Here is a 22,523-nt window from a genome sequence, read left to right on the forward strand (position 1 = left end):
GCCCGCCCACTGTCCCAGAGGAGGGACCCTCTCATCCCCTCCGTGGCCTCAGACCTGGAGCCGCCTTCCTGGGGTGTCTGGGCACAGGGGAGTCAGGCGTCTGGGCCTGTGGTGCCCAGGGAGTCGGGCAGGGGCCCTCCGGTTGGGTCCGGGCCTCAGAGGGACCTCCTTTACGCTTCTTTCACTCAGTGGAGCGGGCGGGGTGTTCACTCTCTCTGCTTCCGTCTTTCCCTGGTGGTGAGATGGGAAGTGCCTAGGGGACAGCATAGTGCAGGGGGGTGGGGGATGGGCTCCCCCGAATGCAGACAGGGCTGGCCAGGGCACAGGTCAGGGCCCTGGGTGACGGCGTCTGTGCTTTCCCTCAGACCTTCATCGACATGGAGGGGTCCGGGTTCAGCGGTGACCCGGAGAGCCTTCGGGTGAGTGTCCCTTGGCCGGAGTGTCTCCATGACAAGGGGACCGGAGGGGTGGGGGGTCAGGGTGGGGCGATGGGCGGGGGGGCTGTCCTTGGCGGATGCTGTGTGCATGACTGTTCTGTTTTTCTGTGTCCAGGGCCCGAGAGGTTTCCCTGGCCCCCCCGGCCCCCCCGGCGTCCCAGGCCTTCCCGGAGAGCCAGGCCGATTCGGGGTGAACAGCTCCGTCATCCCAGGACCCGCAGGCCTTCCCGGTGTGCCTGGGCGGGATGGACACCCTGGGATCCCCGGCCCCCCAGTAAGACCTGCCTCCCCGCAGCTGCCCTTGTCCCCATCAGGGTCGGCTGGGAATGTGGGGGAACACTAAGTGTAGGGGCCTCTTCCTGTCTGGGCAGAAGCTCCCCTCACCGCCTCTACTCCTCTGTCCTCACCACTGAGTCCTCAGGAGGGAGGGCTCCCCACTCTCAGTGGGGAGGAACCTGTGGTTCGGGCCCTGACCCGCCGGGTGACCGCATGCAATGCCAGTCACCTCTCTGTCCCTCAGTGGGCAGCCGACCTCACAGAGGTCGTCTCCAGGGGTGATTCTCATGGGATCAGGGTGGGTCCACTGCCTGAGGACCGGGCGCTGTGAGGGGCCCACGTTGGCCAACGCACCATTCACAGGGGTCTCAGAGCCCGGCTACTCCCCTGCTCCTGGCACTGGGAACAAACACAGGGGCTGGCGATGGCCACAGATGTCACTATTGCAATCAGGTCACAGAAACCAGGTGCGGGGAGCCTGGTTTTCACTTGATAGCGTGCTCTGGATGCGTAATTCGCCAGGTGTGGAGCCATCTTATTGACAGCATGCCCTCCCACTTCAGTGAGAGTCCGCCCCAACATCGTGGATGAGGCAGCCCCCTCACCAGGGGTCCAGAGGCCCCTCAATTTGACCAGAAATTCAACGCCCCCCCCCCCCCCCGCAAAAAAAGGAAAGAAATTTAAAATCTGGGCAGAGAAGCATGAGCTTCCTGACCTGTGTTACTGTGGGGTTACCGCGAGCTACGGGGTTTGCGTGTGTCCTTGATTCTCAGGAAATCTGTGGACACCCAGATCATCTGCTGACCCACCTTTCTCAGCTGCTGAATTCCCTCCGGCCCCACACTCTGCTTTCTCTCCTTCAGGGACCTCCAGGAACCCCAGGAAAAGACGGGCGGCCAGGAGAGGCCGGCCAGAAAGGCAGCCTTGTAAGTCACTCCTCCAGGTGTCCAGGGTGGATGTGTCCTGCAGCCACATCGTGTGGCCAGAGGGTGACCAAACCCTGCATGTGGGGTTTGGCCCTGGTGACTTCATGAGGAGAAATGCCATCAGGGCGGCAACACCCAAGGTTGTGGGTGGCTTTACTAACAGGCAGCCACCATCACCACCGTCGTCACGGTGCGACAGCAGGGGCCTCGGGCTCCCCGAGTTTGTTCAGAGCCGCGGCTGGCTGGGGCTCGTGTGAAAATTCAGGGCCTCGTTACCACTGTTTCTCTGACAATTGGACTGATGTTTTTTGAAGAATGTTAACACTTCATTTGATTTGGACGTTTTATTTCAAGTTTCAATTGTGGTTGCATCAGTAAAGGAGAAATTTTCAAGGCTGCACAAACCTCTAATTGGGGTTGTGGTTTCCTTCTGGTTTTCTGCGAATGAGGGCAGGGCTGGGGGTGTGCCAACCCGCAGCCATTGGAAGACGCTTCCGTGTGGCACCATCTGTGAGCACATGGCTGCTTAGGGCTCAGCTGAGGGGTTGAATTTTAAGAGAACCCCTCTGCTCAGAGCTCCTCGCTCTGGCCACCTGAGCTAGAAGGGCTCTCCTGGGCATTCGCTACTTGGCACACAGTTGTGGGACGGGCTCTCGGCAGCGGTTCAGTACTGGCCCCCACGGCCGAGCCTCCCCTGGGGCCTCTGTCCCCGCCTGGAACAGGCAGTGGTGGGAACAGCCCGAGAGGTGCACCAGGCCAAGAGGGGCACTTGGAGTGTTAGATGCACGTCTTGTGGGAGCAGCAGCGAGGCATCCCAGCTCCCAGGTCCAGAAGAGAGGGAAATCACAGAGGAGTAAGTCCACAGGAATGGGAACATGGTGGCCTGTGGGCCGGGATAAAGGAATGAGACCCTGCGTGCTTTCTTTCCTCTTGCTGGCTGCTCACTGGCCTGTTTGTATAGTAATTATTCTCTTTCCTGCAGGGCAAAGTGGGCACCCCAGGACCTAAGGTAAGATAGACTTCCAGGTCGGGAGTGGCCGCTGGGTGAACGTAGGCCCCGCCCCTCCCCCCCCCCCCCCCCCCAGGAGGGCACAGGAGTGGGCAGACAGCTCAGGAGCCAGGGAGCTGTCCTTGGTGCTGATCATGGGCTCTGTCCATCCTGCTGTGGTCCCGACTGCCTGGGCCAGAGAAAGGTGCCCTCCTGCCATTCGGCAGGGCATGCTGCCAGCATAGGGCAGTGGTCATATGTGTGCCCTTGTTGTGTATCAGTGGGCTTGGAGTGTCCTTCACAGCCCTTCCCAAATCTGGTCATCTCCATTTACAGATGAGGGAACTGAGCTCAGGGGTCAGGTGGCCACAAGGGGGCGGCACTGGTCCAGCTTTGGACTCAGCACGAGGGCCTCCCTGTCTTGGGTCCCAGTGTCCTTCTCTCTTGCACTGGGCTCCTGCCTGACCTTGGGATCCTCCAGCTCTGAGCAGTAGGTCTGTGTCTGAGACTGGAACCCCACATTGTACCTGCGTCCTGACTCTTGCTCCTCCCTTAGGCTGTGCCTCATGTCCCATCTCACCCACCCTCACCCCACACACACACCAACTTCTGCAGTGGTAATGGGGTTCCAGGCCTTCCAGACTCACTCCAAGCCCCCCTGTCTCCTCCCCAGGCTCCTTCCAGCAGCACCCTTCCCCCTCACCTGCCACAGCACCCCCTGACTCTCCATCTCCATCCCCACCAGCCCCAGCTGTGCAGCATGCTCTCTGCATGGTGCACCCCAAACCATGAGCGACTCGCGTCTCGCTCCCCTGGAATGAACTTCTCAGTTATTTCATTTTTAAGTGGATGAAATCCTCTCGTAAATTCAGAGGAGAGGTGCAATAGGGTTTGCTTGCTTCATGGAACATTATCTCTGTGGCTTTGCAGATTTGTAAAAAGCTTTGTAAGGAAACGTAGGTGTGTTGGGGACATAGTGACTGCCTCAGGGTTCAGCTGACACCCACCCTGATGGTCCAGAGTGATGACATTCTCTCCCCACCTGTGCAGGGAAACAAGGGAGACCCCGGCCCCATGGGTGCTCCTGGAGAGAACGGCTTGGCAGGAGCCCCCGGACCAGCAGGACCGCCAGGCCCCCCCGGGCCCCCCGGGCCTCCAGGACCAGGACTTCCCGCGGGGTTTGTGAGTACCAGCTGCTCCTGGCCCCAGAAAGCCTCGGTCTGTGCCCCACGGCTCCTCCCAGCATCCCACACCGACTGCCCATTGTGGAATCCCCACATGTGAGCTGCGAGCGGCTGGGCGGGCTCAGCAGAATGGGCTGGCTGGCACAGTGAGTGTGAGTGTGTCTCCTGAGTCCACCACTGCCTGGACAGTGCCTCATGGTGGAGCCATGGCCACCGGGAGGGAACAGGCTCAAATGGTCTCTGCTCGGGGACCATGTCCCACGAGTGATGCTGAAGGGCTGCTCCAAGGAGACAAAAGCAGAAACAGCGCCATCACTCAGCCAGGTCCCTGGCACACATGTGGAGCAAGAATGAGTGACCTAAACTTACGAGGCTCTGTGAACGGGCCCCCATCCAGCCGGTCCCTGCCCCCAGCCAGACCCTTCTTACTCGAGGACAAGGATGGCTGCTGCCAGGCGACCGGGTCCTTGGTGTTCGCCCGCTCAGCCAGGGCCGATCTCTGCCTCGGGCCAGTGGCCGGCCTCAGAAAGGGTCTCTTTCTTTAAGAAGAGACACAGACCCGAGTCACTGTGTTTTCCAGGATGACATGGAAGGCTCCGGGGGACCCTTCTGGTTGACAGCCCGAGGCACTGATGGGCTGCAGGTACTGCCTGTGAACAGGTTTGGTCGGCTCTGGGGTGCAGGGGCACCTGGGGCAGGGATGTCCCTGGGACAGGCCTGAGTGGGGACCAAGAGTAGCACTGCAGAGCCAGTGAGACCAACTGAGTCTGGGGCACCGTCCACCTGGAGGTTCGTCCCCCCTGGAGGTTCTCCCACGTGGGAGCATGCCCTGGTGGTCGAGATGAATGAATATGGGGTGGAATGAGCCCTGAAAGATGCTCCTTCCTGCGAAATCTCAGTCACTGAGTTCTCTGGCTTGGCGCCTCGGCCGTCTCAGCTAGAGGGAGCAGCCGGACAGACACTACGTCCATAGTCAGCTAGGACGGCTGTACCATCCGCTCAGCGCTTTGCCTTCTATGTATTAGAACATCTCAGTTCTTGTCAGTAGCAGTTCGCTGCCCTGGCTCACGTGAGGTGTGAGCCAGGAGGTGAGAATCGTTGCTGTGACACAGAGGTAGGAAGGATCCCGTGGGCAGAGGCAGCGAGGTCGGGGGGCATAGGTCCCCCCTCTGAGGGTTCCAGGCCCAAGCACACAGCTCCAAGGCCCCTTGACCTCTAGCGGGGTCTGTGGCACTGTTTCAGGCCTCCGAGGTGAGGTGATGGTGGAGACCCTCAGTGGTCACAGTGCTTATTTTTAAGTCACATGCACTTATTCTTAGTTAAATAAAATGCAAATTTATTAATGTTGGGGCCGTCTGAGCTGATATTCCTTGGGGGGCTGGCATGGGTCCTGGCACGCCCACTGCAACTAGCTGGTGTCATGTCTGTGGGGCCCTAGATGGTGTCGAGGACAAACCACCCTCTTGGTGGAATTTTAAGGGTAGGGCACTGGCTCCTCTTGACAAACTTGATTTTTTTTTTCTGTTTTGTTGGGACCAGGCAGCTCTGGGAAGGGCTTGTTTCCTTGTGGGAGGGAGAAGCTCTCAGGAGAGCCAGGCTCTGAGGGCCTCTTCCCTCTCTTGCCCCCACAGGGACCACCCGGCAAGCCTGGGGTCAAGGTAAGCACGAGATTAGCCAGCGATGCTCCCGCCACACTCCGCCCAGCCAGGAGTTACTTACTACTTCTCGCCCCCAGGTCATCGTGGGAAATGTGCGGACAATAGTCACTCACTCCAACCCAGAGCCTGCATGTTGGGGTGTGGTGGGGGGTCTGGTCCATCTTTCTAAAGCCGTGTGACCTGAGATCTGGCCTCACACATCTGAAGTGTGTGCTGACTTGGGGAGAAAAAGGGCCTTCGGGGGGAACTCCTACAGCCTCCAGGACAACAGATGGTGCCCAGAGACCCTGGGGGCTTCTCTTGGCCTTCACCCCACCTCATCTTGTCTCCTGCTTCCTCTCTGCTCTCCAACCTATCCCTGAAGGACAGCTGCCCCTCTGAGGCGGTTGCCCCCCTCCCCATGGGTGATGAGGGCTAGAGGAGCCTCAGAAAGGGTTGTCCCTTGGGGTGCTCTGTGCTCCTGCTCACTGCCTGAAGGCCTCTAAGGCCCGCACACCCACTGTGGGGTCAGCCTCTGCTATTCCACCTCTTACTTCCAGAATGTTTTGCTCTGATTTGCAAAACTTTGGGACATTTCAAAAGTTGAGTTTTTAGAAGTATGTACCTATTAGATTAAGTTGTAAAAAATGAAGCCATCTCATAGAACGACATGATGGCCTGGCCTCCAGAACAGCCTCCAGCCGTGTGCCTTTAGCATGTGGCCAGCCCTCAGCCGTGCCAGCCGCAAAGTCCCTGCACACGGTGCTCAGTGTCCCCTGGACACTCAGCTCTGAGCTGGGCGAGGGGACAGTGTGAGAAGCTACCTGAATAACTAACCCTTTCTTACCTTTCTCTGGGGGCGGGTGGATGTCGCCGTGGGGTTGGGCCTGCCCAACACTGCACTCACAGACCCCTTCATCCTCTTCAGGGGGATCCTGGAATAGCTGGCCCACCAGGGACCAAGGTAAGGACCTTCCCTCGGGTCCTGGAAATCGGCAGTCTTCATTAGCCCTGGTCTGGGGGCAGGAAGGGGTCCTTGGCCTGCGCCCGTTGGCTCCTGTGGTCTCATCGGCCCAGTCCCTTTGCAGCCTCAGTAAGAGGCTCCCCTCCAGGCCCGGCCCAGCATCATATCATTCTCCCACTCTCCCCTGGTTCATCCCGTGCCGTCTCGGTCCTGACTTCACTCCTCAGAATTTAAGAACTACTTGTCTTAAAGGCGCTCACCTCCACCTCACCCCCTTTCCCCTAGACTTGCCTGTTGCTTACTGGCTCTGCAGCAGAAATCATGGGAACCACACGTGTCCTCTGACCCTCCTCCAACCCCTGGCCCCCGGCCCCCGCCTGCCCTGCTCGACCCCTAAGTGTTTCTAGGAGGCTGAGCCCTGGCCTGTCACCTCCCCCGCACCGGCTCACTGGGCCGTGTCTGACGCATGGTCCGCTCCTCGTGCCCTTTGCAGGGAGAAGTCGGTGCAGACGGACCCCCCGGGTTTCCTGGCCTTCCCGGCAAAGAGGGCGTAGCTGGAGCCCAGGTAGGTGACCACCCAGGGCTGGCAGGGGGGTGGTACCCCGAAAGTGAGAGCTGGTACTCAGTGTGTCTCTCAGGCGGCCCCCCAACTTAGTTCTTGTATGCCAAGGGGCCTGGAGACTCCACTCTCTGGATGAGTCGGGAGTCCAGGCTGCCTGGGGGAGTTTCCTGTGGTTGCCTGGCTCATCTACCACCCTGCTCCCACCCGCCCATACCCCCCCTCCCCCACCGGTCAGTGAAAGAACTCTCCATACTTCATTCAAAGCGGGTCCCAGCCGTCCGGGGTGTCCTGGGGTGGGGGAGGGTGGCTCGTGCTCTGTTTATGATGAAATGTTTCCTTCCTGTCTCTGCAGGGACCAAAAGGAGAAAAAGGGACCCAGGGAGAGAAAGTGAGTCAGGGGGGAGGGTTGGGTGCACAGGTGGAGTAGTGGGTGCATGTGGGAGGCTGCCCTCTGTCCCACCTGTTCTTAGAGACTTGGGGTGAAGACCCTCAAATCTGAGGGCTCTCCTCACACCCTGTCAGCTCTGAGGTCCCAGCCCAGAGCCCCTGTAACAATTCTACCCCTACAAGCAACCCAAGCACTGGACACCGGCTTCTTCTTCCAGGGTGACCCAGGGAAGGACGGAGTGGGGCAGCCAGGGCCCCCCGGGCCCCCCGGACTCCCGGGGCCCATCGTCTACGTGTCGGAGGAGCAGGACGTAAGGACACTGCATGGGTGGGCACATGCTCTGCCTGGACCCCCAGTGCAGGGTTGACCCCCAACTGCCAAGGGCCACGCTCTGATGGGCTAGGAGGACGGTGGTCAGAGCCGCCAGCCCTCCCCCCCGTAGGTTGACCCCCAAGGACATCAGGGTGTCCAGCCTTGGTTCTGCGGGGCTCCTCATCGAAGCCAGGCCTTCCCGCATCCCGTGTGGCTGAGTTGCCCCCTCCGGCCCCCATTGTACCGCAGGGAGGCGGGGCACGGGCCCTGGTCCCAGGGTGCTGGGCGGTTCTCCAGTCCAGGAGGCGGCTCCCAGAAGTGGCTTCACTTCTCCTCTGAGGGACCTAGAGGCACAAGCCAGGAGGGTTGAAAGCAAAACTCTGCCCCATGTTTGATTTCTGGAGTTGCCCTGTTTGTCTTGTGACAGCGGTGAGAGTAGAATTTTAATAGTATACGTGGTTTTCTTTTCATGATTTCGTGTTTCTGCCGGCTTGGTGACAGAGAGCGGTGTCCGTAACCCATGGCGTCAAGGTACGTGCCGCCCTGCCTGGAATGCGGTCTGGCTGCTCGGCGCCGGTCGGCGTCCCCCGTAACACTCTTGCTCTCTCCCACAGGGCCAGCCAGGGTACGCAGGCCTCCCCGTAAGTAGCCTCAGCCCCACCCCCGCCCTGGCAGGGAGCAAAGTTTCCATGTAAAGAGGAATCTTTTGACCCCTTAGCAAGAGCCCCCCGGGTCTAGCATGGGGTCTCGGGCCTGTAACTGGTCAGGACCACGAAGCAGGTGCATCCTGGGAGATGAGCGGGGAAGTAGCGTGAGTGGCCATCATGAGGACTGGTTGCTTGAGCCGCCTTTCATTCCTGCCTGTCTCCCTGCAGGGACCAGCTGGGCCGAAGGGAGACACGGGCGTCAGTGGCCAGCCAGGCCCCCCGGGACCCAAGGTGAGGAGTTGGATGTCATCTGCTCAGGGGTCGGCCCCCTCTGTGAACCCTGAGGGGCAGTCCTGGTCCACCCAGATGACCACTCCCTGGGAAGGCGGGGGACCTGGGCGCTCCCACGGACTACCTGAAATCTGGGACACATTCTCCTCTTAGTCACTTCAGTGTGACCCATGGGGGACCCACCAAGACTCCCAACCACAGAGCCCCAGCGCGCAGGCCTGCTTACATGCACCCGTTCTGGGGTGTTCGTGTGGATCCTGGAGTTGGGGCTCTGCTGCGGTAGTTGGAGGGCCCTCTCCCTGGAGCTGACCTCCCTGACTGTGCTGCTCGGGTTCTAGGGTGAGAAGGGTGAGCCCGGCATGGTCTTCAGTCCCGACGGCAGAGTGCTGCCCCCTGCCCAGAAAGGAGCCAAGGTGAGCCACCGGGCCTTGCTTTTCTCTCCTTGTACCAGCTGGGGAGCAGGATTTCCAGGGACCAGGGAGCCAGCATGGGCGGGGGGGCGGAGGTGGCTTCCTGAGAGGGGCCAACTCCTGGCCATGCACAGGTTCTGGAACCTTCCACAGCCTGGGCCCCCTTGCCCTTCTCTGTCTGTTCCTCTTGCACAACCACATTGGGAGGGTTCTGCAAGCTCAGATGCACTGCAGCCCAGCTGGCCCTTGGTCACATCCTGCCTCCGTTGGCTGAGCCAGCCCTGCATGGGGTCTGGGGGCGCTCCCGGCCACGGCTCTGGGCTCACGCCCTGGCCCCGCCTCACCTGCAGGGGATGGAGCCCCCAGCGTTGCCCAGTGGGAGCTGCCCATCCTGCTGTGTCTACTGCCTCTCAGCCTCAGGACTGCTGCTGGGGTCCTGGCCCTCCTTCCTCAGGAGGGAGCAGGACCTGGCTGGGGTCAGGCATGGGCTCCTTGAGGGGCCTGTGCCCTGTGTCCCCTGCCCCAGCAGTTGACCCTCCAGACGGGCCCTTGGGTGGGTCCTGGGAGTAACTGGACCTGATCGGGTGGCTGTAGGTGCAGGCCTGCAGGGGCCTGGGAGCCCTCAGAATTGTTGGGGATGGCTGCGGGACCTGGGGTCCCAGGCCCAGAGAATACTGCCAGCCCCACCGGGCACTGTACCTGAGATTAGGACCAGGGTGACTCTAACCAGGACACTGCAGGGCAGCCTCCCAAGCTGCAGGCCTCTCGGGGACCAGCTGGTCCCATTCATGCCCCTGGGACAGGACACCACTCCAGCACCTTCTCTCTGCTGTTGTTTCCTTCCCTCCTCGGTGATCAGTGCTTCAGTACTGCCCGGAGGGCATCCAGATGGGCACAGGGACCCCACGGGGCTGCCTAAGGGGCATCCAGATGGGCACAGGGACCCCACAGGGTTGCCCGGGGGATGACCTGTGCAGTCACCTAACAGTGCTTCTGGTTTCTGTTCAGGGGGAGCCCGGCTTCCGAGGACCTCCGGTGAGTAGGCCCTACTTCCCCGCCATGCACATGCGTGTGCTGTGCTCTGAAAAGCACCTGTCCCGCCTGGCTACTGGAAAGCATGAGTGACCAGAGCTGACATCCCAGCTTCACGGTCAAAGCTCAGGACAGGGGTTGGGGGGAGACCACAGCGGGGTCTACCTCTGCTCGCCTGAAACGTGGCTCCTCCTCTCTGCAGGGTCCATACGGACGGCCTGGGCACAAAGGAGAGATTGGCTTCCCCGGGCGACCGGTAAGGGTCGAGGATCTTGCTGTGTAGGTGGTGGGGGAACAGGTGGAGTGTGGCCCAGCCACGGGGGGCAGTGGGCTCTGAGGGGAGTGGGTTGCCATCCTTCCCACTGCCTTCCACCTAAGGTGGCCCCTGCCTGAAGATGGCTCTCTTTGGGACATGGGTGAGGAGGCCCTGCTCAGGGACAGCTCAGACCCGGGAGGCAGGGGTGGGGACAGGAGTGTCTGGGCCCAGCCCCCTGGGGCCTGAGGGCTCGGGTGGTGTGAGGCTGGAGTGGGCTGGGTCCTGGTGGGGACTGAGATGGTAGCTGAGGCTGAGGTCTTGGCCAGCACCCAGCAGGTCCCCCCTACTCTCTCCCCAGGGCCGTCCTGGGATGAATGGATTCAAAGGAGAGAAAGGGGAGCCAGGAGACGCCAGTGTTGGATTTGGTGCACGGGTGAGTGTCCTGCAAGGGCAGACAGGGCACGACCGGGGCCCCCAGCACCCAGAATGGCCTGAGGGGAACAGCCTCGGGTCCCAGGCTCATCTTCAGGAGGCTGTTTCTAAGGGGCCCTTGGTGTGACCGGGCTGTGCTTGTCCTCTGACTCGCATGTGCATACGTGCACGCACACGCCCAGCTCTAGCTACCTCTCGGAAGGTCATCCAGGTCAGCGTGGGGTCTGACCTCCAGGGCTGTCTTCACGCAACACCACGTTGTTACTTGCAGTAACTCTGCCATCTTTTGAGCCAAGGGTTTTATTTTAGCAATGTTAGCAGGGTAGGGCATGTAGCCATTTCGTTCTGAGAGTTGGGGCTTGCTTCTGACACACCGGGCACCCAGTGCCCCTCCTGCCTCACTCGTGCATTCTCTCCGGGAAGCCCAGCCCCACCCCAAATCTCAGCCTGGGGCCCCTCCCGCCCCTCCCTGGTCCCTGTCCTGAGCTCCCACAGCTCAGCCGGATGGGACGGTGGTCCTGAGCCGTCTTCCAGGCAGTCGCTCTTCCAGTTTTTTGTTTGTGCTGGTTCTTCCTGGGAGCTTCCTTCCCTCTTGTTGACTGAGACTGGGCCATTGTGAAAAACTAAGACTAGAAGTCAGCACTTTTCAGGCTCCTGACGCAGTGATGGAACGAGTGGTCACATTTGTGAATAAGGAAGAGAGGCTCTTGAATTCTTTTTACGCTGTTGAGTTTTATTTTATTTTATATATATACTAGGGGCCCGGTGCACGAAATTCGTGCACTGGGTGGGGGGGGGGGGAGTGTCCCTCAGCCCAGCCTGCCCCCTCTCACATACTGGGAGCCCTCAAGCGTTGACCCCCATCACCCTCCAATCGCAGGATCGGCCCCTTGCCCAGGCCTGATGCCTCCGCCAGAGGTGTCAGGCTTGGACAGGGGACCCCCATCTCCCCCTGATCACTGGCTCTGGCCCCCGCCCAGGCCTGAGGCCTCTGGCCCAGGAATCATGCCTGGGCAGGGGACCCCCATCTCCCTCTGATCGCTTGCTCCACCCCCCGCCCAAGCCTGACGCCTCTGACCCAGGCTTCAGGCCTGGGCAAGGGGACCATCATATCCCCCCAATCCCCGGCTCCGCCCCCCACCCAGGCCTGATGCCTCGGCCAGAGGAGTTGACCCTCATCACCCTCTGATCACCAATCACCAATCAGCCCCTTGACCAGGCCTGAGGCCTCCGGCAGAGGTGTCAGGCCTGGGCAGGGGACCCCCAGCTCCCCGCGGTTGCAGGCTCCGCCCCTGCTCAGGCCTAACGCCTCTGGCCTAGGTGTCCGGCCCGGGCAGCGGGGACCCGCAGCTGCAGCGGCCCCGCGATCGTGGGCTCCGCTTTAGGCCCAGGCAAGGGACCCCTAGCTCCCGGAACTGCCAGCTTCGACCGTGCCCAGATCCCATCGCTGGCTCCACCCCTACTTCCTGCTATCACTGGCCAGGGAGGCAAAGGCGCCTGATTCTCCGATCATGGCTGGGGGGCAGGGCAAAGGCGGCCCCAGGGCCGTCTTTGCCCTGCCCCCCAGCTCTTAGCTTCCCCCTGAGTTTCCGATCACTGTCAGTGGCAGGTGGCTTCTTCCTGCTTTCCCTTTTGCCTCCCTGCATTGTGCCTACATATGCAAATTAACCGCCATCTTGTTGGCAGTTAACTGCCAATCTTAGTTGGCAGTTAACTGCCAATCATAGTTGGCAGTTAATTTGCATATAGCCCTGATTAGCCAATGAAAAGGGTATCGTCGTACGCCAATTACCATTTTTCTCTTTTATTAGATAGGATATTATCATTGATTTCAGAGAGAGGAAGGGAAAGGGAGAGAGATAGAAACATCAATGATGGGAGAGAATCACTGATCAGCTGCCTCCTGCACATCCCACACTGGGGATCGAGCCCTTAACCCTGACATGTGCCCTGACCTGGAATCGAGCCATGACCTCCTGGTTCATAGGTCGATGCTCAACCACTGAGCCACGCTGGCCAGGGGGCTGTTGAGTTTTAAAGGCGGCTGTGAAATGGCTGCGCATGTGCCCCTGGTCAGGTGCGTCCCACCTCTGGTTCTGCTTCTGTCTCTCCCTCCTCGGCCACACTTGGACAGTGGCTAAGGGAGGACCCCTGTGACTTCAAGAAATGCTGCTGCCTACATCTCCCGCCCCGGCCAGTGTCGATGGCCTGGCTGTGGATGTGACTGACCAGAGCTTTCTGTTCCCTCACAGGGTCCACCTGGCCTCCCAGGGCCTCCAGGGCCACCAGGGCCTCCAGGCCTTCCCGGGAACCCTGTCTACGACAGCAACGTAAGTCGCCTGGCACCACTCGCTCACCCCTCCCCAGTCCTTAGACAGAGTCCTCGGTTGCTGCCACCTTCCGACCACCAATCCCCATGGACCCCAGGGAGGGGTGGCCCAAGCCCCTGGAGGCTTCCTCCCTCTGAGTAGGAGAGATGGGGTCCTGCCTCGGGGGCCACAGTCAATTAGAAGATCAGCCCCCAGGAAAGTACAGGCAGGGCGGGGTGCAGGGAGAGCTCTCTGGATCTGGGTACCTGAGCCCCAAGACCCATTGTCCCTGAGAGGGTGGACATGCCGTTTCACGAGGCTCAAAGACGTGAAGTGCACTCATGAGGGGCTCCTCCTGTCGTGACCAGGTCTCCTGATTCCAAACCCCATGTCCTCTCCTCCCCCTCCCTGCCCCCCTGTCTCCGGGTCGGGGTGGAGGGTGCCTCTGTGCCCTCGAAGAGGGTGCTGAGGCTTCTGGGCTCAGAGACCCCTGGGTGGGTGGTGACCTCAGTTCCCAGTGTCTCCCTCAACAGCTATCTTTGGCCCACTCTTTGCAGGCATTTGTGGAGTCTGGCCCTGTGGGACCTCCTGGTTTGCCAGGTGAGGGCTCCTGGCGGCCCTGGAAGAGCTGGGGGTGGGCGGCCCCTTCCTGGGGTGCTGGATGCTCCAGGACTTGGCACCCCCTGCTCACCCAGCTCTGAGGCCACATGAATTCCCTGGGGACCTAACCTTGGGTGGCAGTGGACACAGGGACCACCCACTTGCTGCCCACAGTTTAGGTCGGGCTCCAGAGGGGGCATGCTCCTCTCACACATTCAGTAATGGGCACTGGGGTCTCCGTCCCTCCAGGGCACCAGGGGCCTTCTGGACCAAAGGGGGACAAAGGAGAAGTGGGCCTGCCTGGGCCACCAGGTGAGAGTGCTGGGCGGACCTGGGCTGAGGGGCTGCGCTGGGGGTTGCTTGCCCTGCTCTCCAGGAGGAAGGAAACCCCTTCTGGGCTCGGGGGGCCCTCACAGGACCTGTAGGGCATGGGCTGGACTCACGGACACCTGGTTGGCCCCATCACCACCACAGGGCCCAGGGCGGCAGACGGTGGCCCGGCAGCATGTCCTGTCACCCCACCTGCTGAGAAGCAGGGCTGGGCCCCAGTGTGTGTCTCCCAGAGAAGACCTAGCCCTCCAGTGGGGATGCTGAGGGGCCTTGTGGGAGGAGGAGAGAGGTGCAGCATCGTGCTGGGAAAGGGGCTCCCCTGCAGCTGGCGGAGTGTCCATGGGAACGGACCCCCCTTCCTCAGTGGGGTTGTGAGGCTCCGGGGTCGGGCCCAGGTGGAATGTCTGTGGGCCTTGCTGCGGGTGCAGGGCCTGGCCAGGGGAGAGGCAGGGAGGGAATGCATGGTGTACATTTTCGGAAAGGAAGAAATAAACCTGCCATTTTCATAGACAACACGTTTTTGACCAACAACCCAAAAGGAATCGCAGATTCCTGTTAGAATTAATAACTAAGTTAATCAAGGTCACCAGGGCAATTTACAAAATCCATGACCAGTCATAAATAAACAACATGGAAATTTTAAAAAGTTACCATTTAGAAAGATATCAGATTGGTCACTGTCAGGGTTCGGGGGTGGGGGGGGGAGGGAAAATTGGACGAAGAGGGTCAAAAGGTACAAACTTCCCAACTTTTTCCTTTTTGTACCCATATGAGATGATGGCTGTTAAGTAAACTTACTCATCATGTCCCAGTATATGTAAGTCAAGTCATCCTGCTGTACGCCTTGCACTCCAACAGTGCTGTGTGTCAGTTACAGCAATAAAACTGGACTGGATAAAAAGGCACCATTAATAAACACATCCCCCCCCCAAAAAAAAAAAATTACTGGCAATAGGTGTGAGAAAATAGGCAAAGAATCTCTACAGAAATACAAAACGTTTATGGAGAGAGATGAAAGAAGATGCAGATGGATGTGTCTGGGCGGGGTTGCGGGCGGAGTATAAATGAAAGAGGCTGTACAGTGTCTCATTGAGGCCCCATCCGACACCTCCTGTAGGCCAGTTCCCGTTCGACTTCCTCCAGCTAGAAGCTGAACTGAAGGTGGGTGACCCCTGACCCCTGCGCTGAGCCCTCCTCACTCCACTGGCCCACCCCACATGGGGCACTGGCCATTCCTGGCGTGGTTTTGTGGGGACTCCCCAGGGTGCAACGAAAGGCCTGCCAGGCCTGGGCTCCGGACGCTCCCTGCTGTCTCACCCTGTCACCTCCAGGCTGGCGGGGGTCAGCACCCACCCCTCCCCACACCAGCAACCAGAGCTGGCCTGTCTGAAACAAGCATTTCTGTCCACAGGGGGACAAGGGTGACCGAGGGGACACCGGGCAGAAAGGAGAAAGGGGTGAGCCTGGGGGAGGCGGATTCTTCGGCTCTGGTGTGCCTGGACCCCCCGGCCCACCAGGCTACCCCGGGATTCCGGTAAGTCTGGGCTTCAGGCCACCCTGTAGGTGCCCACACACAGACCCAGGCCTGTGCGTGTTCCCAGAGGCCCCTGGGGCCAGGAGCCGAGCACAGGGCTAGTCTGGCTCTGAACACCCGATGAGGCCCACAGGCTGTGCCCTACAAATGGCCCCGAACACTTTCATCCTGGTTCTGCCCTGGGGGGGCATTGGCAGGCCCAGTGGGTGCATAGTCACTGGCCCCCACCAGGGTGGGCACACCGACTGGGAGTGTCTCCAGCAGGGAGTGGGGACAGGGTGGAGCCCCCACCCAGCTCTCCTGCCTGATCTTCTGCTGGTGCTGTTCCTCCTGATGGGGACCCCACCAAGTCCCCTCAGGGAGACCCCGGGCCTGAAAGATTCCAGGGAACAGTGGGCCCAGCTTCTGCCTCGGGGGTGGAGGGAGATTAGGGGCCCTTGGGGGCCACGCCTGTGTTCAGAGGCTGCTCTGGTGCACGTGTCTCATTGAGGGACGCGGGGAAGGGGTGGGGTGTCCTCCCGGGCCTTGGGGCATGGGGAGGGAGGTGACATGGCTCAGAGGCTGTGCTTCCCGCAGAGGTTCTTGGCAGATGCCTCCCGGCCCCTCAGACTTCAGTGCCCTTGGCCTAGGGCCCTAGCTGACATCAGCACTTGTCTTGTTGTCCGTCCTAGGGTCCTAAAGGAGAGAGCATCAGGGGCCAGCCCGGCCCACCTGGACCTCAGGGACCCCCTGGCATTGGCTATGAAGGGCGCCAGGGGCCTCCCGGACCACCTGGCCCTCCAGGGCCCCCAGGGCCCCCGTCCTTTCCTGGCCCCTACAGGCAGAGTAAGTTGGGCGGGGAATGGTTTGGGCTCCAGCCTCGTACCGCTGGGGCTGGTGTGTTCTCACTCTGGCTTCTCTCTTGTAGCTATCAGTGTTCCTGGCCCCCCAGGCCCACCTGGGCCCCCAGGACCCCCTGGAACCCTGGGCACCTCCTCAGGGGTAAGCATTCTTACCTGCCGCTGCTCACTGCCTGGTTGCCTGCCCAACCACCCTTCCCTTTGGAGGCCTGTGGTGGGGCTCTTGATGAGTCCTGGGTAGACCCCACAGGGACCCTGCTTTGCTCTGGAACAGAGACTGAACCCTGAAATGTGCTTTCTGAAGCAGAGGTGGGGTGCCTGGGAGCCGTGACTGAGATGGGCAGGGGGAAGGGGACAGCCATGGCGGAGGTCCTAGTGGGCAGGACCACGCGCAGAGGCCTGGGGACTCATGGACTCGTGGGCACCCAAGAGACCATGCGAAGTGCCCTCTCCCCCTTCCCGAGGGCAGCCTCACCCACCCCGCCTTCACGGGGTGTCTCTGGGGCCAGCCTGACGAGAAGGTGCTCAGTTAAGTCTTAAGGATTGTCCTCTGTCCAGGGTGTCCATGTCCCCACCCTGTCACCTGGAAATGTCCAAATGCAGTCCCCTGAACTCCTCACCTGTCGGGACCACCTGTGTCCCTGGCCCCACCCCCCGCCCGGTGAGCCCAGTGCCGCCTCTGAGCACAGTGGGGCCCTATTGGGTCCGGCCTCCAGCAGGTGAGGATCTGGCCCACGTACCAGACCATGCTGGACAAGGTGCCCGAGGTGCCCGAGGGCTGGCTCATCTTCGTGGCTGACAGGGAGGAGCTGTATGTCCGCGTCCGAAATGGTATCCGGAAGGTCCTGGTGAGTTCTCTGGATGGCCTTTCCTGCACCTCCTGTCCTCACTCGTGGGGGTCGGACATGGGAGAAGGTGGGGTGCGCTGCATGGGGGAGGAAGGCCCAGGCCTATGGGAAGGGGCACAGGGATCCAGGCCACTGCCCGCGCCCACAGCAAGCCCCCTCCGCCACGGTCAGGACCCTCAGCTCCCCCGCAGGGACAAGTGACAGCCAGCGCTCCTCATGCTCCTTTTTTTTAATTAGTAGAATTTCTTGAGGAGTTACAGGCGTACAGAGAGGTAGCCCTCATCCTTTTGAAAATGTGTGGTCTGCCCGGCACCAGGGAGGCCCGGGCTGGGCACGTGGATTCAGGAGGGTTGCCCACTGTGGGTGCTGGTGAATCAGGTCATTGAAGTAACCCCCGTGTTTTCTTCCAGCTGGAGGCCCGGACGCCACTCCCGCGTGGGACGGTAAGGAGCCCTGTTCTTTCCCAGCTGTCAGTTTTGGGGTGCAAATCTTTGAGCCTGGTGGATGGACAGGGCGTGTGGGGCATGCAGTGGTGGTCTGCACCCTGCCTCCCATTTCTGGAACAACACTTAGTGCTTTAGCATCCTGGGGCCTCCCCAACTGAGGAGATGGGGGGGGGGCCATCGTCTTCCCCAAGCTCCTGGGGCCAGAATCCACTGCTCCTTTGAGTCTTTGCCGTCCATCCAGAGTGCAGAGCACAGGGACAGACCCTTCTAGGGTGGATAGAGGGTGGAAGGAGGGGGAACAAAGGAGATGGAGATGGGGGATGAATGGGCTGAAGTGAGTACTTGCGTTTACATCTCACAGCTGTAGGCTCCTTTGAAAAAGCATGACTTCTCATGTGGCCAGCCCGAGGACCTGCAAGTCCATTCTCTCATTCATTCATTCATTCAGCACATAGTCCTGGGCCCCTCCCATATGATGGGCACTGTTCTAGGCATGAGGTACAGCTGGGCAGGAAACGGGCAACGCCACTGCCCCCTGCAGCTGACATTATATGGGGGGGACAGGCAGTAAAGAGAATAGGTTTGTCAACATGTGAAGCATGATATGAAGCATAGTTATACAAATACAAATCTTTTATGTAAATATATGTTAATTGTATGAACTATAAATAGAAATTATCCACAGGTACTAAGTACCTAATAGGCATATAGGTAACAGTAATAAATTACAGGGTGTGTCCTAAGGCTTTCGGGGCTGTGGGAATAAATAATGGGGAAGTGGGTGAGGGCACAGGAGTTGGGATTTGAGGGTGGAGGTCACCTTGTCTCTGTGGTGGGAATGGAGCACAGGCTTGAGGAACTGAGACCAGGGGCCCGCCGTGTCATAACGGGGCATCTGAGCTACAGCGACGAGGCGGCCTCGAGGTCAGGGGACGTGGTCGCCTGAGGGCCCCCAGGCCACAGCAAGGAGGTGGCTGGGGTGCTCAGGAGCCAGGGATGTGTGAGCAGAGGACATCCACTTGATTTAGGCATAAACAAGATGGCCAGGCTCCCCCACCAAGAGCACAAGCTGGGGTGAAGAGGAACAGGGGTGCTCTGGGACGGGTAGCCAGGAACTTAGGCCCAGGCAGGAGAGCAGAGCCTGAAGGGCACCAGGGGGCCTCCCTGTGGTGCTGACAGGTGTTGGAGCCCCTGTCCCACATACTGCCCATTCCTCAATCTGCAGGACAACGAAGTGGCCGCCTTGCAGCCCCCGCTGGTGCAGCTGCACGAGGGAAACCCGCACCCCCGGTGGGAACTGCCCCCCTCCACCTCACGACCCTGGCGGGCAGATGACATCCTGGTCAGGCCCCCACGCCTGCTGGACCCCCAGCCCTACCCTGGAGTCCCACATCACGGCTCCTACGTGCACTCCCGGCCAGCCCACCCCACGGGTGCTCCCGCCCACACCCACCATGACTTCCAACCGGTGGTGAGTGACCCTGGGGGCACATGCCCTCTGACACCTGCCTCCGAGGCCAGTCTCTGCTTAGGTCCCAGAGAGGCTGGGCTGGTGCCTATGACGGCACTGGGGACAGGGGCCCCGCAGATCCTTTTTCACAGAGGTGGCTGGTGAGGCCTGAGATCGGGGACTTCCTTAGGAGGTAGATGGAGGAGGTGGCCGCTTCAAGCTGACCACCGCCCACTCCCAGGCTGGGCGTTGCTTTCTGGGCGCCCACACCTCTGCTGCCCTGGGCTGAAGGGCCCCAGGCTGGTTCTCCAGGGCCCCAGCGGGTGCACTCAGCTCTCCCAAGCCCTATCTGTGCTGAGACTCAACCCTACTGCAGGGCCGGGGCAAAGGGAGGGCAGGCGGGGAGGGGGTGCCCAGAACTGTGCCTGATGTCACCGGCGGCTGAGTGCAGCTGACTGCCACTCTTCTGCAGTTGCACCTGGTCGCACTCAACGGGCCACAGCCTGGCGGCCTGCGTGGCATCCGTGGCGCCGACCTCCAGTGCTTTCAGCAGGCGCGTGCGGCAGGGCTGGCAGGCACCTTCCGTGCCTTCCTGTCATCGCGCCTACAGGACCTCTACAGCATTGTGCGTCGTGCCGACCGTGCGACCGTGCCCATCGTCAACCTCAGGGTGGGTGCACTGCCCTGAGTGTGGGGCTCCTAGAGCTGGGGTGAGGGACCTGGGAGTCAGGGGGCAGGGCACTGGGCTGGTCACACCCCTGAGAACCCAGCAAGGCCCCTGCACCACAGTGCGCTTCCCATGGCTTTATTTCATGGCTCTTCACCACCACTGTGCTTGCCGGATGCTCCTAATGTGTGAGGACCAGGGGCGGTGGACTCGTCCCAGACCCGGGGTCCAGGCTGGGGGAGGTGCCTGGTCTGCTGAGGTGCCCAGCCAATGGTCCTCTGTCGGGGGGCGGCCAGAGATGGGTAAACCGCCCACTTCCCTCCGCAGGACGAGGAGCTGTTTCCCAACTGGGAGGCCTTGTTCTCGGGCTCCCAGGGCCAGCTGAAGCCGGGGGCCCGCATCTTCTCCTTCGACGGCAGAGACGTGCTGCAGCACCCCGCCTGGTAGGTGCCCCCGCGTGAGTGCAGTAGCTGGAGGGTGGGGAGGAGCTCTGGATCTTACCGGCCCTAGTGCAGGCCCCTGACGCTGCACCTCCCTGTCTTGCCTGACCCTCTACCTAACACATGCTCACTGTTTAAAACGCACACGATCCAGAAGAGCATGAATGATACAAGCATTCTTCGTGTGTTGTACGAACACCCTCGCCAGCCTGCTCCATTGCTGTCGGGAGACTGGCCAATGGTGGGTGCCCCAGGGGCCTGCCAGGATCACCCAGCTCTCACGGTCTGCCACGCAGGCATTACAGAGTGTGATTTCTCCTGTAAACCCCCCCAAATGGAGTTTCCCAGTTGGAGGATGTGTGTACTTCAAACACTGGTGGAAGCTGTCAGATTGCCCTCACACCCCTCGTCCCTCATGGCGTGAGGGCGCCTGTTTCCCCCGGGCATGCTCTTCCCAGGTGGCTCGTGTGTCAGACAAGTCTGTGCCCCGCCCTCACGGAGGAGCACCCAGCCCCTAGGGACCAGTCATCAGGGTCACAGAGCCTGCTCCCCGTGCTGTGCCCCCAAAAGCAGTGGCAGCACGGGGTGCACCATCCCCGGTGGCTAGCGGTGGCCCCAGTCCCTGCTACCACCTCCACCTGCAGCCTCCGCCCTTTTCTGCCTGAGGGTGGCCTCTGTCCCAGGAGGAGCAGGGCCCAGGGGAGACTGACAGCCCCTGTGTCCTGCAGGCCACAGAAGAGTGTGTGGCACGGCTCAGACCCCAGCGGGCGCCGGCTGACCGAGAGCTACTGTGAGACGTGGCGGACTGAGGCCACAACAGCCACGGGCCAGGCCTCCTCCATGCTGACGGGCAGGCTGTTGGGACAGAAAGCCGCGAGCTGCCACAACGCCTTCATCGTCCTCTGCATTGAGAACAGCTTCATGACCTCCTCCAAGTAGGGCTTCTGCCAACTCACGTGGTGTATGGACCGACGGACGGCCAGAGAGGAGGCCAGGCGGCAGGGCGAGCGGAGAGACCCCCAGTGCCGGGCCGGGAGCGGCAGCCAGCCCTCCAGACAGGGGACCTGGCTGGGACACTTGCCTGTGTGGCTCACATTTCATGTAATCCTCCAGAAATAAAAGAAAGCCAAAGAGTGTATTTTTTAAAAAGTTTAAAACAGAAAGCTTGGTGCCAACTCTTTCTCCTGCCCTGCCCGCTTCCAAGCCCCGGCTGGCCTGGTCATGCAGGGCGCTGTCCTCAGATTAGACACCAGAGGGCGCACCTAGCCCTGTTTTCTCTCTCTCCTCCCCCTCCTCCTCCTCACCCTCCCCTCCCCTCCCTTCTCCTCCTCCTCCTCCTCCTCCTCCTCCTCCTCCTCCTCCTCCTCCTCCTCCTCCTCCTCCTCCTCCTCCTCCTCCTCCTCCTCCTCCTCCTCCTCCTCCTCCTCCTCCTCCTCCTCCTCCTCCTCCTCCTCCTCCTCCTCCTCCTCCTCCTCTTCTTCTTCTTCTTCTTCTTCTTCTCTCTCTCTCTCTCTCTCTCTCTCTCTCTCTCTCTCTCTCTCTCTCTCTTTTTGTGACTTTTTTTGCGCTTGTCTACAATTGCCAGGAAGCAGGATCTCAGCGTGTTGGGATAATGCTCCGCCCGGGCTGTGTTCTCTTGTGGCCTCCAGCACGCACTCCCCTGGGGCGGTATGTGCACCCCAAGCCCCCAGAGGCTTCTTCAGTTTTCCCAGGCAGAGGCTGACGCGGTTTTCTGCCTGGAAGCCCTTCTCTGTACAAAACTCAGACCCACTTGCCGATCAGCCACAGCCTCCCTCTTCCCTTCTCTATCTGGCCCAGGGCTGTGCCAGCAGTAAAGAGGGCCTCCCTCCCCAGGTGGTCAGCAGTCCAGACGACTCGGCCTTGGGTCTAAGGGGGACCGCCTCTCCTCGGCCTCTTGCAGCAATACCCCCTTCCACTGGGGCAGTTTCCAAGCTCAGAGCCCAGCTCAGCGCCCCACTGCTGACCCTGGCTCCAGACGGGGGGGCGGGGGGTAGCATTACCTCCTCCCCCCATGCTGTATGTGCTAGTGGCCTCTGCATCCCCTTCCCCCTGGAGTCAGCCCTGTCCCGTGGGGTCTCTGTCCCATACTGGCTTCCCAGTTGACCTGTGAGGTCGAAAACAGTGCAGAGCTAGCCCCAGACATGGTAGCATCCTTTACCTGGCCCCAACCCCACATCCAGTAACCCTTTAAAATACATATATATCTGCCCTAACTGGTTTGGCTCAGTAGATAGAGCGTCGGCCTGCGGACTGAAGGGTCCCAGGTTCGATTCCAGTCAAGGGGATGTACCTTGGTT

At 60.6% G+C, this 22,523-nt stretch overlaps 1 protein-coding gene across 2 annotated transcripts in view; it reads left to right on the forward strand.

Annotated features, from left to right (window-relative positions):
* COL18A1 (collagen type XVIII alpha 1 chain) overlaps positions 1–21,341 on the forward strand; it is an 84,189-nt gene extending 62,848 nt beyond the window's left edge. For both annotated transcript variants that reach the window (XM_059686695.1, XM_059686694.1), the window contains 31 exons: positions 366–419; positions 553–711; positions 1,577–1,639; positions 2,622–2,648; positions 3,678–3,809; positions 4,392–4,454; positions 5,443–5,469; positions 6,377–6,412; positions 6,906–6,977; positions 7,327–7,362; positions 7,580–7,672; positions 8,176–8,205; positions 8,289–8,315; positions 8,550–8,612; positions 8,951–9,025; positions 10,031–10,057; positions 10,257–10,310; positions 10,669–10,743; positions 12,995–13,072; positions 13,609–13,651; positions 13,901–13,963; positions 15,099–15,142; positions 15,393–15,515; positions 16,187–16,340; positions 16,423–16,496; positions 17,074–17,202; positions 17,613–17,645; positions 18,874–19,119; positions 19,571–19,768; positions 20,093–20,208; positions 20,934–21,341. In XM_059686695.1, the coding sequence (XP_059542678.1) occupies positions 366–419; positions 553–711; positions 1,577–1,639; positions 2,622–2,648; positions 3,678–3,809; positions 4,392–4,454; positions 5,443–5,469; positions 6,377–6,412; positions 6,906–6,977; positions 7,327–7,362; positions 7,580–7,672; positions 8,176–8,205; positions 8,289–8,315; positions 8,550–8,612; positions 8,951–9,025; positions 10,031–10,057; positions 10,257–10,310; positions 10,669–10,743; positions 12,995–13,072; positions 13,609–13,651; positions 13,901–13,963; positions 15,099–15,142; positions 15,393–15,515; positions 16,187–16,340; positions 16,423–16,496; positions 17,074–17,202; positions 17,613–17,645; positions 18,874–19,119; positions 19,571–19,768; positions 20,093–20,208; positions 20,934–21,144 (2,625 nt within the window). In that variant the 3' untranslated portion in view covers positions 21,145–21,341. The remainder of the gene's footprint in view (positions 1–365; positions 420–552; positions 712–1,576; positions 1,640–2,621; positions 2,649–3,677; positions 3,810–4,391; positions 4,455–5,442; positions 5,470–6,376; positions 6,413–6,905; positions 6,978–7,326; positions 7,363–7,579; positions 7,673–8,175; positions 8,206–8,288; positions 8,316–8,549; positions 8,613–8,950; positions 9,026–10,030; positions 10,058–10,256; positions 10,311–10,668; positions 10,744–12,994; positions 13,073–13,608; positions 13,652–13,900; positions 13,964–15,098; positions 15,143–15,392; positions 15,516–16,186; positions 16,341–16,422; positions 16,497–17,073; positions 17,203–17,612; positions 17,646–18,873; positions 19,120–19,570; positions 19,769–20,092; positions 20,209–20,933) is intronic.
* The last annotated feature ends 1,182 nt before the right edge of the window (positions 21,342–22,523 follow it).

The sequence above is a fragment of the Myotis daubentonii genome, chromosome 3 (genome assembly GCF_963259705.1).
Source record: "Myotis daubentonii chromosome 3, mMyoDau2.1, whole genome shotgun sequence".
In the NCBI taxonomy this organism is placed as follows: Eukaryota; Metazoa; Chordata; class Mammalia; order Chiroptera; family Vespertilionidae; genus Myotis; species Myotis daubentonii.